The 19,199-nt window shown below is 50.5% G+C and overlaps 2 protein-coding genes across 3 annotated transcripts in view; one reads left to right on the forward strand and one right to left on the reverse strand.

Annotated features, from left to right (window-relative positions):
• Trap1 (TNF receptor-associated protein 1) overlaps window positions 1-13,218 on the forward strand; it is a 33,633-nt gene extending 20,415 nt beyond the window's left edge. The window contains 9 exon segments of the mRNA NM_001039001.1: window positions 768-888; window positions 1,548-1,617; window positions 4,517-4,664; window positions 7,521-7,706; window positions 8,026-8,164; window positions 8,723-8,808; window positions 9,358-9,503; window positions 12,816-12,888; window positions 13,020-13,218. Coding sequence (NP_001034090.1) covers window positions 768-888; window positions 1,548-1,617; window positions 4,517-4,664; window positions 7,521-7,706; window positions 8,026-8,164; window positions 8,723-8,808; window positions 9,358-9,503; window positions 12,816-12,888; window positions 13,020-13,121 — 1,071 coding nt within the window. The 3' untranslated portion in view covers window positions 13,122-13,218.
• Window positions 13,217-16,296, reverse strand: Dnase1 (deoxyribonuclease 1). 2 transcript variants are annotated; one of them, XM_087569993.1, is made up of 10 exons: window positions 16,137-16,296; window positions 15,880-16,004; window positions 15,614-15,761; window positions 15,231-15,319; window positions 15,003-15,086; window positions 14,648-14,763; window positions 14,215-14,327; window positions 13,986-14,140; window positions 13,640-13,736; window positions 13,217-13,428 (listed from the first exon to the last, which is right to left on the reverse strand). In XM_087569993.1, the coding sequence occupies exons 3-10, from the start codon at window positions 15,758-15,760 to the stop codon at window positions 13,375-13,377; spliced, it is 855 nt and encodes a 284-aa protein (XP_087426119.1). In that variant the 5' UTR covers window position 15,761; window positions 15,880-16,004; window positions 16,137-16,296; the 3' UTR covers window positions 13,217-13,374.
• Window positions 16,297-19,199: the final 2,903 nt, after the last annotated feature.

Below are 19,199 nucleotides of genomic sequence, written 5' to 3' on the forward strand. Positions count from 1 at the left end.
CGCTACCCATGGATCAGCAGGAATGCTGGGTCTCAGCTCATTGACTTCCTAGATCAGCCAGCACTGAAGCTCAGTAGTGTCTCTAAGATCGCAGCCTCTGGGCTTTGCAAACCCATGTGAGAGCTGGAGTGGTGAGCATGCTGCACTGCTCCATGGAACCTCCAATGCCAAAACCTGAGCTTCACGTCTTCCTGTGTCAGGAGAGATTCCTGGTGATTATCCCACAACCAGTTTTTTTAAAAAGTAAGAACCAGGGCTGGAGAGATGGCTCAGTGGCTAAGAACACTGGCTGCTCTTCCAGAGCTCCTGAGTTCAATTCCCAGCAACCACATGGTGGCTCACAACCATCCATAATGAGATCTGATGCCCTCTTCTGGTGTGTAGGAGTACAAGCAGATAGAACACTCATGTACATTAAATAAGCTAATTAATACAGGCCCCATCTTGCAATGGTGGTAGGGAAGCCCATGCTGACTTTGGCCTAGAGGCCATGGTTTGCTGGTTCTGACTTCTAGTACATTGTAACTGTTTTGGGGGCGCCTTAGACTTGATTGATGTTCCCTGTTGGGTATGGCTAGGGGAGGCTTCACTTGTGGATTCCAGCAGAGCCAAGACGGGAGGAATGGTGTCCATTCTCACCATGGCCCTGTTTACCCCAGGGCTCATTATCCATGCAACCCATGCTCTGTCCTCAATCTTCCCTTCCTTCCTCCCCTTATCTGGTGGGTTCATCTGGTGCTACCTGATCATTACTTCTTTTCTCCCAGAAACCATCCATGTTTGACGTGAGCAGGGAGCTGGGCTCCAGTGTGGCACTGTATAGCCGCAAGGTGCTCATCCAGACCAAGGCTACGGATATCCTGCCCAAGTGGCTGCGCTTCGTTCGAGGTACTGTTGTGACACCCAGACTGACAGTGACCCCATGTCCGAAGTGTCATGACCATGTGTTCTCGTGCCGCCCACTGTATTCACTTCTGTGTGTCCCAAACCATCCTTACCTTGCCGGACTCAGCATGGGGCAGGCAGGAGAGGAGCTCAGAGCCTCTGGAAGCAGCCTAGCTGGTTGAGGAAGCACAGGGGTATTGTTTGTTCATGTTTAGAAATTCAGCCTGAATATCAGATTTATGCATGAATTTTGCCGGACCTGAGATTATGGTTCAGCAAAGAGTTCAGCATTTACTTTCATAGCACAAAGACCAGTGCTATCCATGATACAGTTGGGTTTTTTTCTCTTTCTTTTGATACAAGGTCAGGCCTCAGTCTCTGAGTTCTGAGATTACACAGTAACTTAGTACTTTGAAGTTGAATGCTGGGATGGTTGGTATGTGCCAGTCTTGCCCTGAGAGCGTTTTACACTGGGACTGCCATACTGCCCACTGCCCCTGAGCAGGACTGAGGAGTAGTGAGCGCTCCCTGCCCTTCCTTCTCCTCCTTTACAGCTTGCATGAGGCCAGGCAGTGGGGAAAAGCCAATTCAGAATGTGAAGGCCTCAGGTTATGGTTGAGGGCCCATGGGTACAGGGGTTCTAATGTTCCCTGTCTTCTCAGGTGTGGTGGACAGTGAGGACATCCCCCTGAACCTCAGCCGAGAGCTCCTGCAGGAGAGCGCCCTCATCCGGTAAGCCCAGCCGGCAGCGGGCAGGGCACTCTTGTGAGGGCTGTCCTTGACTTGATTCTGCCCCAGGTGTGCTTCTCAGAAGCCAAGAGCAAAGGGGGAAGAGAGGCCTGAAGGCAGGATCCCTCCAGGACCTCATAGGTATTCTGACCTCTGGAGTTTACTGCTGAGCAACTCATTCTGTAGTCGGGAAGAGTTTGGGTTTGGCTGGGCAGCTGCTGAAGTTGAACCCAGGAAAAGTGCTCTGCTGGGCCCAGGCTGAGGCCTGCACTGTCGGCGCCTCAGCTTGTATCTTAGGAAGCACGAGTGACAACTACACAGTTTATTCATCCGGCTCTTAGGTGGGGGATACGTTTCTGTCCCATTACATACAAATTATAATGAACGAAGAAAGAACTTGGTCCTTCCCCTCGGCCCACTCTGATGTTGCTGACCCCACATGGGAGAATGCAGAGCAGCACTGCAGGGCAGCTCTAAGCTCCATGGTGGTGCTTTTCCCCTGCTGGTGGTGAAGGTGGGCAGTACATGTGTCGGTACGGGCTCTGGATGGGAAGTGCACAGCTGACTTGCTCCCCACTAATGTAGCCTAGCTTTGAAGAGTTATGGTATTGGGACATGATCCTACTTGTGACCCATCCCTGACATCCAGCCTGGGTATGGTACAGTTGGAGGGATTCTAGGATAAGGTGGGGGTCACCCCCTAGAACCAAGAATATAGCTGGCTTGGGTCTGGGATGCTCTTCTAAAACTAGGAGGTCAGGCCTGTGGAGACACAGCTCCTAGACTCCTAGAGCTTCAGTGCCCCAGTCTAACTGAGCAGCTGTGTTGGGCCCTGAGGCACTGTCCCTCCTTCCTGTCTGTGCTTGGGGGGCTGGGTGGTCAGTCTGAGCTCACCCTTGGAAGGAGGAATTGCTTAGTTCAGAATGTGAGAGAACCAGGAACTTCCCAAGTGGGGCGAGGCCTGCTGTGGGCCTTCTGAGGCTTGTTGTCTTCCTGATGCCATCTTCTTCTCTGTGTGTTGGGGTGTCACCACCCTACAAGGATTTCTTTCTACCTAGAAGAACTTGAGAACCAGCAGTTGGCCTTGCTGTGTCATTGTCACTGTCTGTCCACAAGCCCCAGTGGGTCTGCTGCCTTTATCCCTCAGTTGTAAGCACCCAGGTTTTTATGATGTTGTGTGTTTCCTAGGAGACAATGTAGTAGAGTGGAGAGGGAGCTGACAGGGAAAATAAGGACTGTCGAGAAAATTGGGGATCCCTTATAGGAGCATGGGCGGCTCAGGCAGCTGCACCAGGTCCACTCCAGCCAACAGCCCACATCTTAAACTTCAGTATTTCCAAGCTTGTTTAGCCATGGCCAGAGAATTATTGGAATCTCGAGAAGAGTTGATTTCTGGCCTGAGGAAGTCTTGTGACTCTCTCCTCATGAAGAGTGAAATGTCGTCACCACAGTGGGGAGCCATCTCTTGTCTGGTTCTGTTCATTCACTGAGTGATTGCCAACCGGTCTGTCCCTTGCTCCTGGTGGCAACATCATATGGAGGCTCGCCTGCCTTTCCCAGAGGGATCCCTTTGGCACTCAGGCCAGCCACTCTGTAGAGTGGCCTTGTCCTTGGAAACGGCTGATGCTCCCAGGAGAGAACACAGGAGGCTGTCCTGTGGGTGCAGCAGTGTATGCTTGCCCTTGGCTAGTGATGCTCACTTTGACACTCTGGCAAGGGAAGTTTTTAAGGCTTCTCTCCATTCGGGACTCTTGCTCTTCCAATGCGAGTCATGTGCAGGGGGAGGCATGTGAGCTCGTGCACACACATTGTTGGTTCTTGGGGTTTTTTCCCTCTGTTTTTGTTTGTTTTTCCTACCCCCGAGCTGCCTTCCCAACTAAATTATTAGTATCTTATTCATGGATTTTTAAGTAGTGCTAGGTTGAACTCAGAGATTCATACATGCTAGACAACCCCTTTCACTAGTATTCAGTAGTATTTTAAAATCATTTACTGCTTGCTTGTTGTGCTGATTACCCATTTTAGTCAGGGAGCAATCCATTCCTGTCAATATGTATCTTATCCTCATATTATTCTGACTTGGCACTGCCTTTGCACTGACTTCTGTCCCTTTAACAAGCCTCACTGTGCCCCTTGTGCTGGCCCAGGCACACCAGGCACTGGGGTTCATGGCTCTGTTTTAATCACAGCAATAGAAAACCTAGGACAGTGACCGTCTTTTACTAAAGCCTACTTCTGTGCACTTGATCCTGATTGCCTTTATGGATAATGCAGTAAAAACGTCCTGATCACAGAGTCACACTTTGCCAAGTTACACAGTGTGCGTGTGATATGCCCAGTGTGTATGTCTCAGGCTGTACAGTGTGGAACATGTACCCTGAGCTAAAGACAAGAAGCCCTGCAGTGTAGGTGCAGCCCTTCTGTGTCTACATACTGTGCTGGAACTTATCCCCACTGGGGTTTTCCTGGCTGGGCTGGGGTGGGTTGGGTTTTTTGGAGCAGACCTTTCCTCCTAGCTCTAGGGCTGTTGGACGGTGATTCTGGTTGGCTTCATCATGACCTGCTTTAACCCTGTTGGTAGTGATTTTGTCACGTGTTTCAGTGCAAGCCCCTCTCCTTATTTCTCATATGTGGTCCCTGCTGCTGCTCAGGATAGACACCTTGAGATGTCCACTGTTGATTGTCCTGAGGGACTGTCAGTCTGTACCTCCACCCTCCTGCAGGGCATCCTAGTGAGCTTCCGTTAGGGAGCAGCACAGCACCTTTTGTTCTATAGTTTCCCTTTGGCTCCAGCTACGCCTGACTGCTCCTTCAGTTTCTGGTGTGTACGCATTTCTCTTGCCCCCATAGCCCTGGTACTTGAAAGAAACTCTGTTGACAGTGAGTGACTTGTGTTCTGTAGGAAACTCCGGGACGTTCTACAACAGAGATTGATCAAATTCTTCATTGACCAGAGTAAAAAAGATGCTGAAAAATATGCCAAGTTTTTTGAAGATTATGGCTTGTTCATGAGGGAGGGCATTGTGACCACCGCTGAGCAAGACATCAAGGTAGGTTGATCTCCGTCCTCCCTGTCAGCTTCAGCCCTGTTGCTACAGAGGAAGCTGGCAGAGGCTGTCCTGGATGTTGTGACAAGTCACATGCGTCACAGTGGGAACACTGCACTCCTGCATCTGTTCTGGTAGACACAGCAGGTCTGTATGTGTCCTTACCTGTGTTAGCCAGGGTCCAGTCACTGACAGAACACGTGACAAAGCCACTTAAGGCCACAGTTACCTGCTTCAGATACAGAGGTGTCAGTCAAGTGCGATGTGAGTGTGGCTGAAGTCAGAACAGAATTCCTGTGACTGTCTTTTCTCTTGCTTTTACCTGCCCCCAGTCTGTGATGGTGCCACCCACACTCAGGAATTAACTGGGTGCTTCTCAGTTAGCTGTCTGAGTGCTCTCTTCAGTCAACTCTGGCTCCTTCAAGTTGGCTTTCTCAGGTACTTTGTCACTGGGGAGCTAACAGAACAGAGTGCTTAGATCTGTACCAACTGCTGGAGTCCACTGATGCAGGGGAGGGCTTGGAGCATCCTCCCAGGCCATGCAGAGGTGTGGTTTGCGTCTCCTAGGCACTTCTCCATCCAGGTAGTGTGGTGGTCACAATCAGACATCATACTCCTGTCCCAGGTCAAGGTCTCTTGTCTCTTGACACCCTGGCCCCAGCAGCTGGCAGGAAGAGAGGTGTTGTGGGTTTAAGGAAAGTACAGAGAGCAGGGGTGAGGGTGGGTTAAGTTAGTTAAGTTTCCTTTTGCTGTGATGCAGCACCACTACCAAAAGCCCCTTGGGGATGACAGGGTTTGCTTGGCCCACATTTATAGTCTTATGAACGGGAACTAAGGCAGGGACTGAAGCAGGAGCCATGGAGGAGTGCTGCTTACAGGGCTTACTCAGTCTTTGTTCTTATGTACGCAGGACCACCTGCCCAGGGTTGGTGCCACCCACAGAGGTGCCCTCCAACACCAGTCATTAATGAAGAGAGTACCCACAGACTTGCCTATAGGCCAGTAAGGAGGCATCTTTCTCAGTTGGGATTTGTTCCCAAGTGACTATAACTTATGTCGAGTCGTCAAAAACGAAAAACGTAGGGGTTAGAGATTTAGCTCAGTGGTAGAGCACTTGCCTCGCCAGCACAAGGCCCTGGGTTCGGTCCCCAGCTCCGGGAAAAAAAAAAAGAAGAAATACTAAAAAAATTTAAAACGTAGTCAGTAGCCACTGTGTACTTGGCAGAGTTCTTTGTGTTTTACTTCTTTTCAGCGCTGAGCTAAATCCCCAACCCCCAGAGTTCCTAACACTACCATTGGCAGGGTGATTGCTGAAAAAGAGTACGTTTGTCCCTGAATAGTCTGGCTCCGTGGCTCCTCCCTGGGACTTCTTCCACCAGGTTAGCAGCAGGTTCCAGCTGTTGTCCATCACCGTGACAAAGGAGCTGAGGAGATGACTTTCAAGGAGAGAAGCGACCCTTTGGCATGGATATTACACTTGGAGCATGTGGTGACAGGAAGCAGAAAAGAGAGAAGGGGCTACAGACAAAGGACACACCCCCAATGGTTCTACCACCTAGACCCCAGTCTTAATGCCTGTCATTTCCTGTTAGCCCAGTTAGCCATGAGCTCATGCGTTTGTCAGTCATGTGGTCAGCAGCTTCAGCTGCTTTGGGCAGCCAGCTCATGAGCTCTTGGGAGCATTTATGATCAGTACGTGACACATTCACTCTTGTTGACCTCACTTTTCTTTTTTTTTTTGGAGCTGGGGACCGAACTCAGGGTCTTGAGCTTGCTAGGCAAGTGCTCTCTCTACCACTGAGCTAAATCCCCAACCCCCCTTGACCTCACTTTTCAAGATTTAGTCATCTGCAGAGGTATCTGTGGGTACCTGTGAAGGCCGGGAGTGTGGTGCAGGGTGTCCTTCCGGCACTCTCCATCAGCCCCTTTAGGGCACCATGACTCGTTAAGAGCCAGGACACCCCATGGAGCTAGGGTTAAAGGTGTGTGAGACACCCAGTCACTATAAGTGCTGGGATCTGAATCCCAGCCCTTGTGAAGATTGTGTAGCTCCTGTAGTTGCTGAGCCTTTTCTCTAGCCCCTAGTCTCACAGTTAGTTAATAGCATCTAATAGCATTTGCTGAGCCAGGCAGGGCCTTTTCCGAGTGCTTGGAATACATTTTTAACTAGGTGTATTTGCGCATGATGAGAGCCAGATGTACCTATGATGTGGATGTGGCCATACCTGGTCTTGGCAGTTCTGTAGGTCTGTCTCTGTCTACTAGGAGTTCAAGGCATAGTAGCGTGTTCATTTGGATCTGTCCCAAATTTGGATACCTTATACCCTTTCCTCAAGGTTGTGTGCTGGGATGGTCAGTGGTGACAATGTCTTAGATAATGTAGCATCCAGCTGACAACTCCAGGGACCTACCTCTGTTCTTTGTTCTACACGGCCTGTGAGGGCTGCATTGCTTGTGTGTTTGTGTCCTGTTCCCATAAGGCCGGCCCTTCTCTTTGCCACATACTCCAGTAGCCAGAACTGGTAACGAACACTACTTACTGGCCCCAAGGAGGCTGGGAACTGTCCGGTTGTCACTGAGGAAAAAGAGAAGATACTGAGCCCTGAAGTAAGGTCTGCTATGAGTGGGAGCTGGACACCCTGAGATAGCTTACCCAGCTCTACAGGAGGCCTTAGGCCACTAGGTTCAAAGGTTTTTCTCACAGTTCTTTATATCTTCAGTGGGGTTCATCTGAAACTCAGAGTCCACCATGGTCTTTCGGGACCAGGCTGGGGAGCCAGAAAGCTGCAGAGTCTGAATTAGGAATCACGCTCAGGTCTTGGCTCTGGAGTAAGCAGTGACTTGCCCATGTGTCTGCAGGAGGATATTGCAAAGCTGCTACGGTATGAGTCCTCAGCCCTGCCTGCTGGGCAGCTGACCAGCTTATCAGACTACGCCAGCCGAATGCAGGCTGGCACCCGCAACATCTATTACCTGTGTGCCCCTAACCGTCACCTGGCTGAACATTCACCCTATTATGAAGCCATGAAGCAGAAACAGACTGAGGTAGGTGGGCTCTGTCTTGCTGCTGGGCCAAGAATGTATCTTACGGTGTCTGAGCGCTGAGGGAAGGGCTGAACTCCCTATTCTGCCTGAGAGAAATTGACTGACTGAGGCGCCGGAGGCTATGTGGTGTGAGGCAATGCCCGGTCTGTGATGTGGCTGTCATTGCCCCTGCGTGGCAGGGGGACTTATTCCTGACTAATGTGTGCATGTGGCAGGGCAGCCAGAGCCCTCAGACTCCTCTGTGGGGTGTTGCTTAGGCCCCACACCCCAGTGTCCACAGCAGTGCACTCTGCCGCAGCTCACAGACTTGAACCTGCAGGTGCTCTTCTGCTACGAGCAGTTCGACGAGCTCACTCTGCTGCACCTGCGGGAGTTTGACAAGAAGAAGCTGATCTCTGTGGAGACGGACATCGTCGTTGATCACTACAAGGAGGAAAAGTTTGAGGACACATCTCCAGGTTGACTCCCATCTCTCTGGGGGCGTGGTCCCATGCGGTTGTTGGATGTGTCCCATGGGGCTCTGTTGACCTGCCCATGAGTGCATAGCATTCCTCACTTGGGCTCTGGTTCAGCAGTCTGTAAGATGCTGCTTGGGAAAGTCGTAACAAGCAGTGGGCAATGTCCAGGGCCCAAGACACAGGGGTTCCTGCTTCTCCTGGGAAGGCTCTTGTAGTTCATCTTAAAAAGAGAGTTGGAAGGAACTGCTCCCACTACTCTCCTCCCTGACCCCCTGTCTTTTTTGTAGCCCAGGTTGGCCTTGATCCTCCAGCCTCACTATTCTGAGATATGTGCAACTTTGGTTGGGCTCAGATTTTTATTTTTAAGTCCTAAAAAATTTAGAGGCCGGGGGCAACCACAGGTGTTTTTAATGTTTTCTGTGTAGGTGAGAAGTATTTCCAAGTGCCTCTGTCCCTAGTTTCTAGTGAGGTAGTATGGCTAGAGACAGCCTGGGAATGTGCTAAGTGGAGGCCACAAAGTGCAAAGTGGCCCTAGCTTCATTCACTCCTCTTGTACAGCTGGTGAGCGCCTCTCTGAGAAAGAAACAGAAGAGCTAATGGCATGGATGAGAAATGCACTGGGGTCCCGTGTCACCAATGTGAAGGTAAGGCCTCTCCCCAGTTATCGTGCAATGTGATGTCCTTTCAGAGGTGGTGGTAGCTCTGAGTTGTTGGTCTAGTGTGGCCCCATAGGAAGGAAGGCACTGAGGCCAGGGTGAGGACTCCTGCCATATTCCCAAGGCCACGGCATAACATCTCACCATTAAAGCTATGTCTCAAGCCCACGGTCTGCTCAGTGCTGGTCTAGGCCTGCTCACAGCGGCTGCTTCTCTGCAAAACCTTCTTTGCTTCCCTCTAACCAAGGGGTCTTGTTTGTGCTTCCTGTCATGCTGAGACCTCACATGAGCTTCTCAGGCCCTGCCTCTCCTCACAGGATGGTCTCCTAGCCTCTGGGCAGAAGGATCTCAGCCATCCAAGTCTGTACCTCAGACATCTTGCTGTGCTAATTGCCTGGAGCAATAGATACAGAGCAGTGCCACCACAGGGCCAGTCTACCTTCCCCCTGGTGACCTAGTTAACTTCACCATGCTTTAGACCCTGTCACCCCTGGCCCCTTAGTACTGGTTCCTCCTCATCCTGGCCCTTGCTTGCAGGTGACTTTCCGCCTGGACACCCACCCTGCCATGGTGACCGTGCTAGAGATGGGGGCTGCTCGACATTTCCTGCGCATGCAGCAGCTGGCCAAGACCCAGGAGGAGCGTGCTCAGTTGCTACAGCCCACACTGGAGATCAACCCCAGGTATGCCTGGGCTCCAGCACGCGCCTGTCAAGGGCTCTTCCAGTTGTGAGCATAGGACCTTCTGTCTGGAGAGCTTTAGTGTATGAATGTAAAGCTTCTATGCCATCCATGTAAGGCTGTTCTATGAGAAGCCCCTTGGAATTCAGCACAAGTTAAAAGATGCTCACTGCAAGTTTAAATGGAACGTTGCTGATGTAATTTGTTTCCCATTTCCCTACTAGAGTTCCGTTTCCTTGAGTTAAACCACAGACCTGACATTTTCTCACTTTGCCTGTTGTTGGTTCTGCCATCTCCATCCATAAAGGCATTTGAGCTCCCTGGGATAAGTAGCAGGATACAGTTTTCAGCCAGCGCTCACTGTGTGCATCCACCTTAGCACACAGTTCACTTGTTTGATAGATTTGAGTAGCTTACAACTTGGAGCTGTTAGGAACAGGGTTGCTATGAACCTGGCTGCTCTAGAATGTGCTGTCCACAGTGGTCCAGGCAGTGTGAGCTGCCTCAGCCTGTCCCCACAGGAGGCCTAGGTCGTGATGTGGTGAACACCTTGCATTCAGTGTTCATTTGTAGTTTGCTTATTTGAGACTATGTGGCCTGGAGCTTCCTCTGTAGACCAGGCTGGCCTCTAGTTCGCACAGATCCACCTGCCTCTGCCCCTCTGCCCCTCTGCCCCTCTGCCCCTCTGCCCCTCTGCCCCTCTGCCCCTCTGCCCCTGCCTCTGCCTCAAGTGATGGAATTAAAGGTATAACCACCATGCTAAGCCATTTGCAAATACACAGTTAGCTTCACATTCTGTTGTTTTATGGTATCTTTTGATAAGAGGAAGATCTTAATTTTATTATGGTTGAATTTATAAGTCTTAGTTGCTTTATGGTTTCTACGGAATCTGTTCTTTCTAAAAGGCTCTATCATTTAGGTTTGGGTTAATTCTGTCTTAATCTGGTCTGATTTTATCTCATTCTGTCAGAAAGTCCCGGGGTCTAAGCCTCACCAGTCCTCTTGATTTCATGTTTTGTCCATCCTGCTGGATTGACCTCATCGTCCTTGAGTCTCCTAGGCAACAGTGAGATCGAGGCACATAGACTTTTCCTCTGTGAGGTCCTGGCTACTCTTGGATCTTGACTTCTTATATAAATATTCGAGTTAAGCCTGAGAAAACACACAGATACTGGCATACTTATGGGGGTTGGAACTTTTTCAGTTTTGTTGCTCTGAGGCAGTGTTTCTAGGAGTAGCCTAGACGGATCCTGAAAGTCAAAGACTTCTGCTTCTGCTTCCCGAGTGCTGGCATCACAGGCCTATGTCACAGTCTTTAGTTATTTGATGTCCTTACTGGCTGTTTTAAATTTTGTTTTTTAATCGTTGAAATGTATAAGAAGTAAATTGGTTTTGCATATAGCAATAGGGGTTTTTTTGTTTTCTTTTGTTTTTTTGTTTCCGTTTTTTGAAACAGGGTTTCTATGTGTAGCCTCTGGCTGTCCTGGAACTCTCTTTGTAGACCAGGCTGGCCTCAAACTCAAAGAGTGAGCATAATCCTGAGTGCTGGGATTAAAGACATGCTTTACCACCTAAGCAACAGTTTTAATGAAGTTACAGAGTTGCTAAAAATGTGAGAAAAAATCTATAGCTTCCTCACTCCCCACCAGTGGTGCCTGGCTTGGTTCATTTTCATTTCTCAAGAGATAATTGTATTATTTTCCTCATCTGTGTATGTGCACACAGATGCAGGTGTTCACAGAGGCCAGAGGTGTTGGAGACTGCTGGAGTTATCTTGTTACGAGCTGCGTGTTACGGGCTTGAGGGCCAAGCCTGAGTCTTCTCTGTGCTGTATGTGCTTTTAGCCACTGAAGTCTCTCCACCCCTTGATTTCCTCTTTGACTTGTATGTATTCAAGATTTTGATATGGCACATCATTTTTTTCACTTTGTGAGCATAAGTTGTTATTAGAAACTGTGTAGAAAGGTTTTTCCCTGTTTTCTGAGCCAGATCATTATGACTGGGTTGAGAGGTCTCAAGCGGCCTTGGCTAGCAGCAGTGAGCCGTGCTTCTACTCCCTCACAGGCCGGCATGATGTTACGACTCCAGAGTAGGTGATTAACATGTCAGCCCGCTAGTTTTGGTTTTACGAGTGACAAAAATGCCAAAGGACTCTGATTTCAATCTTGTTTTTAGACTTAGTATGACGGTCACATGGTTCAGAACTCAAAAAGGCATTGATTGATGGGAAAAGTTTTCAGGTAATGTGTAATAAGCAGCACATGCTTCCTCCCTCCCTCCTCAGGACCACATGCTGTGTGTGTGCAGCCCATGGCAAGGCATTAAGAGTAGCCTTTTCTCCAGCTTTGTAGCTTCCACCGTGAGAGTGCATGTTTACATGTGTTCTGTTGTGCCTGAGAGAGCTTGCTATGGTCTCAGTCCTTCCTGTGTTCTATGCAGAGGTTTATAACGTCAACATCCCTGTCATCACTTGTCAAATGTCTTACTTTCTGCTCTTCTCCTAAGTGAAAGAATTTTTTTTTAAGATTTAGAGTACATTGTCACTGTCTTCAGACACACCAGAAGAGGGCATCAGATCCTGTTACAGATGGTTGTGAGCCACCATGTGGTTGCTGGGAATTGAACTCAGGACCTTTGGAAGAGCAGTCAGTGCTCTTAACCACTGAGCCATCTCTCCAGCTCATAAGTGGAGGTTTAATCCTTAGTTGTATGCTTCCTGTAGGGTTACACTAGAGGGTTTCCCTGTGAAAGAAGCTATCGTAGACTCAGGCTTACCCTTCCCTTCTTCTAGGTCTGTATTTCATGTGTATCAGCGTTGGTTCTGGAGTTGGTTTGGAACTAAGTTCCTAGGTGAGAATGAGTTGGCCTTTGGCTGGTTGGCCAGCACACATCCTTATTATTGCACTTCTTGCTCGTGAAATGCTGCCATCTCTAGGCACTATGTTTGAGTCCTTGGGTCTCTGGGAGCATTCCTGACTGTCAGCGTCTCCATCCCCTCAGTGCCTTCTCAGTGGTCTTTCGTGCTATTTCCCTATCCATGTAGCGTTCCTAAAAGCATAGAGTTCGTTTACAGACACTTCCCTTTACTAGTGTGGATCGAGCTTGCCACTCAGCGCCATCTGCATTTTTTGATGTTGACACTCTCAACAGTGATTGTTGCTCTTTCTAGATTACTTCTAGAATCAGTGTATTTTTTCATGCTAGGCAGATGCACTGCAGTCCTTTGAGTGTTCTAGTAATCCTCGTGTAGCAGCAGATGCCCCGGGTTGGAAACGCTTAGCCTCAGCTGACTTTGCTGTTGGTTCGCTCATGCAGGCACACACTAATAAAGAAACTCAACCAGCTGAGGGAGCGTGAGCCGGAGCTAGCCCAGCTGCTAGTGGATCAGGTAAAGTCTGACTGGGTCCATCCTTCTCTGCCTTGGGGGTAAGAAGCTGCTCTCTTGCTGAGGGTCAGATGTAGGTCAGGCTGTCCCTGAGCCCCCGATCGTGATTGTACTATGCCATCCCTGTGTTTCAGATCTATGAGAACGCCATGATAGCTGCAGGACTCGTTGATGATCCCCGGGGCATGGTAGGCCGCCTGAATGACCTTCTGGTCAAGGCCCTGGAGAGACACTGACAGCCAAGAAACTGGATCTAGTGTCAGCCCACATCTTCTCAGGTGACAGATGGACCTGCCTGGGGAGGAAGGACTTAATACACAGTCAGTACCACTACCTGCTCAGGCTCAGCTTTATTTACTCCAATTAAACAGTATTTCTAAGTCCGCGTGGTAGACATTCCCTGTGCCGAGGTGTTGGAATGCCGCAGTACCACACATAGGTGAGGTGGACTCTTCCTCACCGGAAGCAGTGTGGCTGAACTCAATGACATTAGGTCTTTCTGAGTGTCACCTCCACTGGGTAATGGTCACTGATGGCTTCAGCCTACAGAGGCAGGGAGGTGCAGAGGACATGGCGTCAGAGTGAGGCTCTCCATACCACAGAGGGTGAGCAGGTAGAAAGCCTACTGCTCCTGGCCTGCACTGCCCCCACCCACATCTAGTGTGGGAAACAGGAGCGATGCCGGAATCGCCAAGTCAGTCGGTTCCGGCTGGCTTCTGGCTAACCTAAACCACATGAAGGAAAGGACACATACCATCTGGTTGGTAAGTCTGTATTCTGCTTGGAAGTCAAAGGGGACAGCCGAGCTGGGAACAACAGCAGCCTGGAGCAGAGCTCCAGCAACCACAATCCTGCAAAGGAATCCAGCAAAGGACACGTAGAGTCCTTGGTTAAGCTCTGCTGCCCCCAGGGTCCAATGTACTCCACCCAGGGCCACTAAGAGGGACCCTGCAGTAGCAGGGACATGTAGGGTGCCCAGATAGGACCCCATCCACTGGTAGCCACTCTGACAAGAAAACTAGGAGCCTCAAGAACCAGAGCTCCTGCCTCTTGAGCAGGAAAGGGCAAGTGAAGGCTTGGTTTGCTTTGGGGCTGCTTGCCTGTCATAAGCACAGTGTGTGGATGTGGCTGTGGTGTCCGCACTGTCAGGGATCAGCCACTGGAAGATGGGGCTTGTCCGAAGGCGAATGGAAGACCATTGGGAGGAAGTGACGTAGCTGCAGCCAGCATTGAAATCTCCCATGAACATGATGTCCTACCAGGAGACATGCCTGTTGGTCCAGGGACAAACAGGGCCAAGAGAACCCATTGTCCCTAGGATAGTCTCACCTCCAGGCCCCACTTTTGCCGGACATCTAGATAAACATCGTAGAGGGCATCGATCTCACTCACAGCCTCTGTTGGGGCTGAGTGCAAGGGCACAATCGCAAACTCTCGGACCTCTAAGGAGAAGCAGACACGCTATCGACATAGTGTCCAGAGGCCAGCCTAGGTTGGGGCTGGTCTGAAGACACACTGGGGCCTTATGCAGGGGCGTCTTTAACTGTGGCGCAGAGATGAAGATGTGGGGCAGTCTCCCACAGGAGACACTATCCTTGTCAGTGAATGTTAATGCAGACCACTGGGAGCTGAAGGCGAGGGAGCTCCCTGAGGGAGTGTAGGCAGCAGCCCTGCCACCAGCTTCTAGAGATCTAGATGTGAGCTGCAATCTGCGACTCCATCTTGGCCTGAGCAGGGCTGGAAGGAGCACAACAGCACGTACCAGTGTATGGGGAAAAGAACTTGACAATGGCTGGCTCTCGGCTGAAGGTGTCATTTCCACAGGGTTCACAGCCATCGTCATAATGATAGCTATCCAAAACAGACACCTGGCTGGGCCTAAAGAAAGACCAGGCAAGAAGTGACTGGGGCTTGAGAGGTGCCTAAGTAGATGTTCACCCAACCGGAGCCTTATCCTGTAGTTCTTAATACACATTGCTACCCCTGCTCTGTAAGGGCCTCCCAAGGGAAAGAGGGTCGCCTGGGCTCTCCAAACCTCTCTCAGCCTCTGTGGCACAGGTCTGGGGTCTGTATGTCCCCAGGCTGTGTTCTTGGGCTTTGACAGTGTGGGGGTTTACCTGTACACAAAAAGGTACTGTTCCTTGTAGCTTTTGCGGCCCAGCGGCTCACTGATTATATAGCGATAGTTGTCAGGGATGTCCCTGGATAAAGGAAACCAAAGGTACTTTTTCACCAGACAGGGAGCCTCCTGGCCCCTGATATCAAGGCTCCATCAATGGAGCACAGAGGGAGTGAGACTGTAAATGGTTGTCATTACATTCTAGGACTCCAGCACTGTCACCCACCGATTGAGTTCATCCAGTAGCTTCCCAACAGCAACCAGGTGAGTGTCTCTGACCTCTTGGACCACAGCAATGTCATAGCGACTCAGGATCTGGTGACAGGGCCACAACAGCTGAGCAAGACAGGCTGGGCGGGCAGAGCTGGACCAGCAGCTCAGGGCCTCAGAACTTCAGAGAGCCTGAGCCGCAGCTGCCACTCTTAACGGCACAGCTCTCTCAAGCTTACACTCTTGTCAGATACCTGCCAGCCGTGGACAGTGTTGACAGTAATCTGGGCTGACATCCACCCAGGTATGGTAAGGCCTCAGCTTCACTGTGGTTTAAGGACAGCCACTACCTCCCCTGACCACATGTCTGCTCTCAGACTTGGGCCACCCTGAACTTACTTTCACAATGTAGCTAGAGAGGGTGGCATTAGACATCTTAGTATCCCCAAAAGTCCGGATGTTGAAGGCTGCAATTCTCAGAGTCGCAGCCAGCTGCAGCAGGTTGACCAGGGTGAGCAGTATTCCCATCAGCCCTGTGTACCTCATCCTGTGAGATGGAGTGAGTGGTCAGGACAAAGAAGCAGTGAACCTACCTTCCTCAGCAAAGACTGAAGCCTCGCTTGTGCTGAACCAGTGGAGGCCCCCAGTCCTTCCCCTACACTCACCTGAAAGCCACTCAGATGGCTGCAGTAGCCAGAACAGACCTGCTCTGTTGGTATGATGAGCCCCGAGTCTGCTCTGGAACTGTCGATGAACAAGGGGAGCTCATTCACCGCTGACACAGAGATGTCTGTAGAGACGATGAGAATTCTACTGAAGCCTAGAGTATTCTGATACTAATTTCTCCTTTTGCTTTTAAAGGAAAAATCCTTTTATAAAATATATAAAGGAGAAAAACAAAAAGCACTGGGGAATTACAGACCTGCTAGCTCTCCAGGTCACTGCCCAGGCAATGCCAGCCTGCAGTGCTCTGCCAGTTTTAAAGGCTCAGGCAGTTATGACCTCCCCAGGGCACATGTGCGCCCTTCACCTGAGAGCACAGAACAATGGGGCTGCCTGTGTGGCCATCCCACTGGGGCCCTGGGCAGGCTGATAGCACGTGCTGACATCAACAGATACAGTGCCTCTTGCTGTAAAAACAGCCTGATAGCTTGTTTATGCATGGCTATAAACCTGTGTCCTTTGCCCATCCTGCCCTCACTACCAGGGTGGCAGTAGGAACGGGAGGCAGGGCTGGCCGCATTGGCTCATCTATGTATCTGGTCCAGGGGTTCAATGTCCCCTTGGAGCCAGAGCTCAATTCCAGACACTGCCATGCTCAACATGGATTCTTGAGACAGCTGCTCCAAAGTCTGGAGATGCTAGAACCTCCAGATGGGAAATGCTGGGTGATGAAAATTCTTCCTGAAGAAGCTCAAGGGATCCCCAAGTGTCTACATCACAGGACAGAGTAACTCAGGGCTAGGTCTTGCCATTTTTTTTCAATCCTTGACAGTTCCTTTATGTTTATCCTGTAGGTTTCTTTAACAAGCTACCACAATCCAGAGAGCTCTGTAGCCAGAGGTTCAAGACCCAGGTGTCTGCAGGGCCATACGCGCCCCACTCGGGGGGAGATTCCTGGGTCAGCTGTCCCTTGACCTGGTGGAGCTGCTTTATGTTCCCCTTGGATATGGCCAGGATGTTGGTCCCATCTCACCCTAGTCCTGTCCTTGGTCCTCTCTTCTAAACTGCACAGGAGGCCAGAGGTTGACATGTGTCTTCCTCTCTCACTCTCCACTGTTTGAAACAGGGTCTCTCACTGAATCTAGAGCTCAGCATCTGGGAGGTAGCCCCCAGAATCCCCTGTGTCTCCTAGTGCTGGGGTTACAAGCACACGCTGTCATGCTGCTCATACATGGGAGTCGCAGATCTGATTCCGGCTCTTATGCTTTGGGTGAACACTTTACCAACTGAGCCATCTTCCCAGTTCCCACCAGGTTCTCTCTTGTCAGGTATTAGGGTGTGCACATCTTTTGGGGTACCATTTATCCTCCAGCAAAAGCTCCATGCCGAGGGGTCGTTGGCTCTCCAAGGACAATCCGAACACGTTATAGGGACTGACCCTCCTGATGCAGGAAAAGCTTGTGTGCCCAGAGAGAAGGGAAGTAGTGCGTTACAACAGGCGGCTATGGGAGGTTGGGTAGATACATCCTAAAGCAGGACAGCCTAGAGGTCAGCAGTCGGAAAAAGGCCAAGGTCAGCAAAGTCCCTGCCAGCTGGCCAGGCCACCTGGTGTGCAGGACTAGAGAGAATTAACAGTATAAAGGTAAAGACACCCCAGGAAGCCTGTTTCACAGTAGCACTGGGGCACATCTCCTGTGTCTCTCATGCACAAGTCAGAGATCCACTCACCCATCTGCCTCTCCGGCTGCCAGGAGCCCCATCTTCATCTTCTGATCCTCCTGCCTCCACCTTGCACATTCTGGAATCCTGTGTTGAGTTCACAGGCGTGTGCTGGTCATAAGGTGCTTGGCAGCAAACTGCACTCCAGCCCCATCCAAGTCTTTCAAAACTGAGCGCCCATGCTCCTGCTCTCAACCTGAGGCTGGGATAGACGTGTGTCAGCACCTGGTTCCCACACACAGCGAGGTGGCTGTGGCACCTGGTGGCTCAGCACAACTCAGGTTTTCACGCATCTGAGAGATTAATGGTAGGAATGGGAGCAGACCAATGTGCAGAGAAAGGTATCTGAGGCCAGGCACAGACATAGAAGCTTCAGTAAGATGTGACTCTTAGGGCTTTTGGCATAGGCCCCACTCCTTAGTTTCTCAGCATCTGGTAGCCAAGAGTACTGGCAAGACTGCCACCCACTCCCTGCTCCTGGGAGCTCCTGGGCACTTTATTTCCAACCAGCAGAAAGGTTAGGGCTTAGGCAGCAACTGGGGCCTGAGCACCAATTGCACATGGGGACCCCCACAACTGGAGCCACTCAACAGGGGTACATTTCCTTGGGGTAAAGGATTCTCGGCCTGCTCTGTGGTTGGAGCGTCAGTGGACACAGGGTTAGTCTAAACAGGAATAACTCCTCTGAGAAGAAAAGAAGCCTTGACATTACACGGCCTCACCTTTCCTGTGCAGTCAGCAGCCTCAAAACTCAGTATGCACAGCCACACTCATTTTCGCTTGTGTATAGCTCTGTAGGCCAGGTGGGATGTCTTTTTGTCTAGGACAGAAAGGAGGAAGTGGAAACCCCACTAGATAAACGAGACAGGATGGTCTTACATCTGGCCGAGGTCTCTGCCATGCCCCACATCAACAGTAGGACCAGGGCACAGCCCTTCCATTCCAGAGTCCACTGTGGAGCAAGAAGAGGCACCGTGGAAGGCAGAAGCAGCTGAGGACTTCGGGAATTCTCAGCCACATCAAGGAAGTATGTGATGTGCTGACAGCCGGTGGCCCTAGGGGAAGCTGGCCACCTCTGCAGATCAGGTGAGCTTCTTAAAGGTCAGCGCTGATGATTGACAGTGTCCTCTTTTTAAATTACTCTTGTCACAGATACCAAATGGGGGAACAACACAGAGCAATGGATTACTGATGTGTGAGCCAAGTCAAAGGATATGGAAAAAATCCTCTTAAGCACTGTGACCAAAACCAAGTGATCCCAGGGAGGCAGGTGGTGCAGGTCACGGTAGGGCAGGCTGTGGTGGGGCTTTGTGCCACAGCTGGTGCCCCACCTCCCTCCACACGGAGAAGGAGCACAAAGTAACTCAGCAAGTGGTGAAGCGGCAAGTCTGCACGTCAGACACAACATGGCCACGGGTTCATCTCTATCGTGTCCTGCTCCTAGCTGTGGCCTCGGGTGTGGCAGTTACTGGGAAAGCATTACTGTGAAATTGATGTAGGCCAAAACAAGGATGGTAGTTTCAACATCTCTTGCAAGCAGATATAGCCCAGGAATAATTATGGTTAAAAATAAAGTTTTTCCTTAGATTTTATGTGTGGTCAG

Source organism: Rattus norvegicus, chromosome 10 (assembly GCF_021556685.1).
Source record: "Rattus norvegicus strain SHRSP/BbbUtx chromosome 10, alternate assembly SHRSP_T2T, whole genome shotgun sequence".
Taxonomy (NCBI): Eukaryota; Metazoa; Chordata; class Mammalia; order Rodentia; family Muridae; genus Rattus; species Rattus norvegicus.

Coding starts and splice junctions, on each gene's coding strand:
- Dnase1 (XM_087569993.1), bottom strand. CDS start 15,760: ATGAGGTACACAGGGCTGATGGGAATACTGCTCACCCTGGTCAACCTG. Junction 14,328..14,647: donor GTTCTTTTCCCCATACACTG/GTACGTGCTGTT, acceptor GCTTCTCCTTAG/AGGTCCGAGAGTTTGCGATT. Junction 14,141..14,214: donor GGCAAAAGTGGGGCCTGGAG/GTGAGACTATCC, acceptor GTCTCCTGGTAG/GACATCATGTTCATGGGAGA.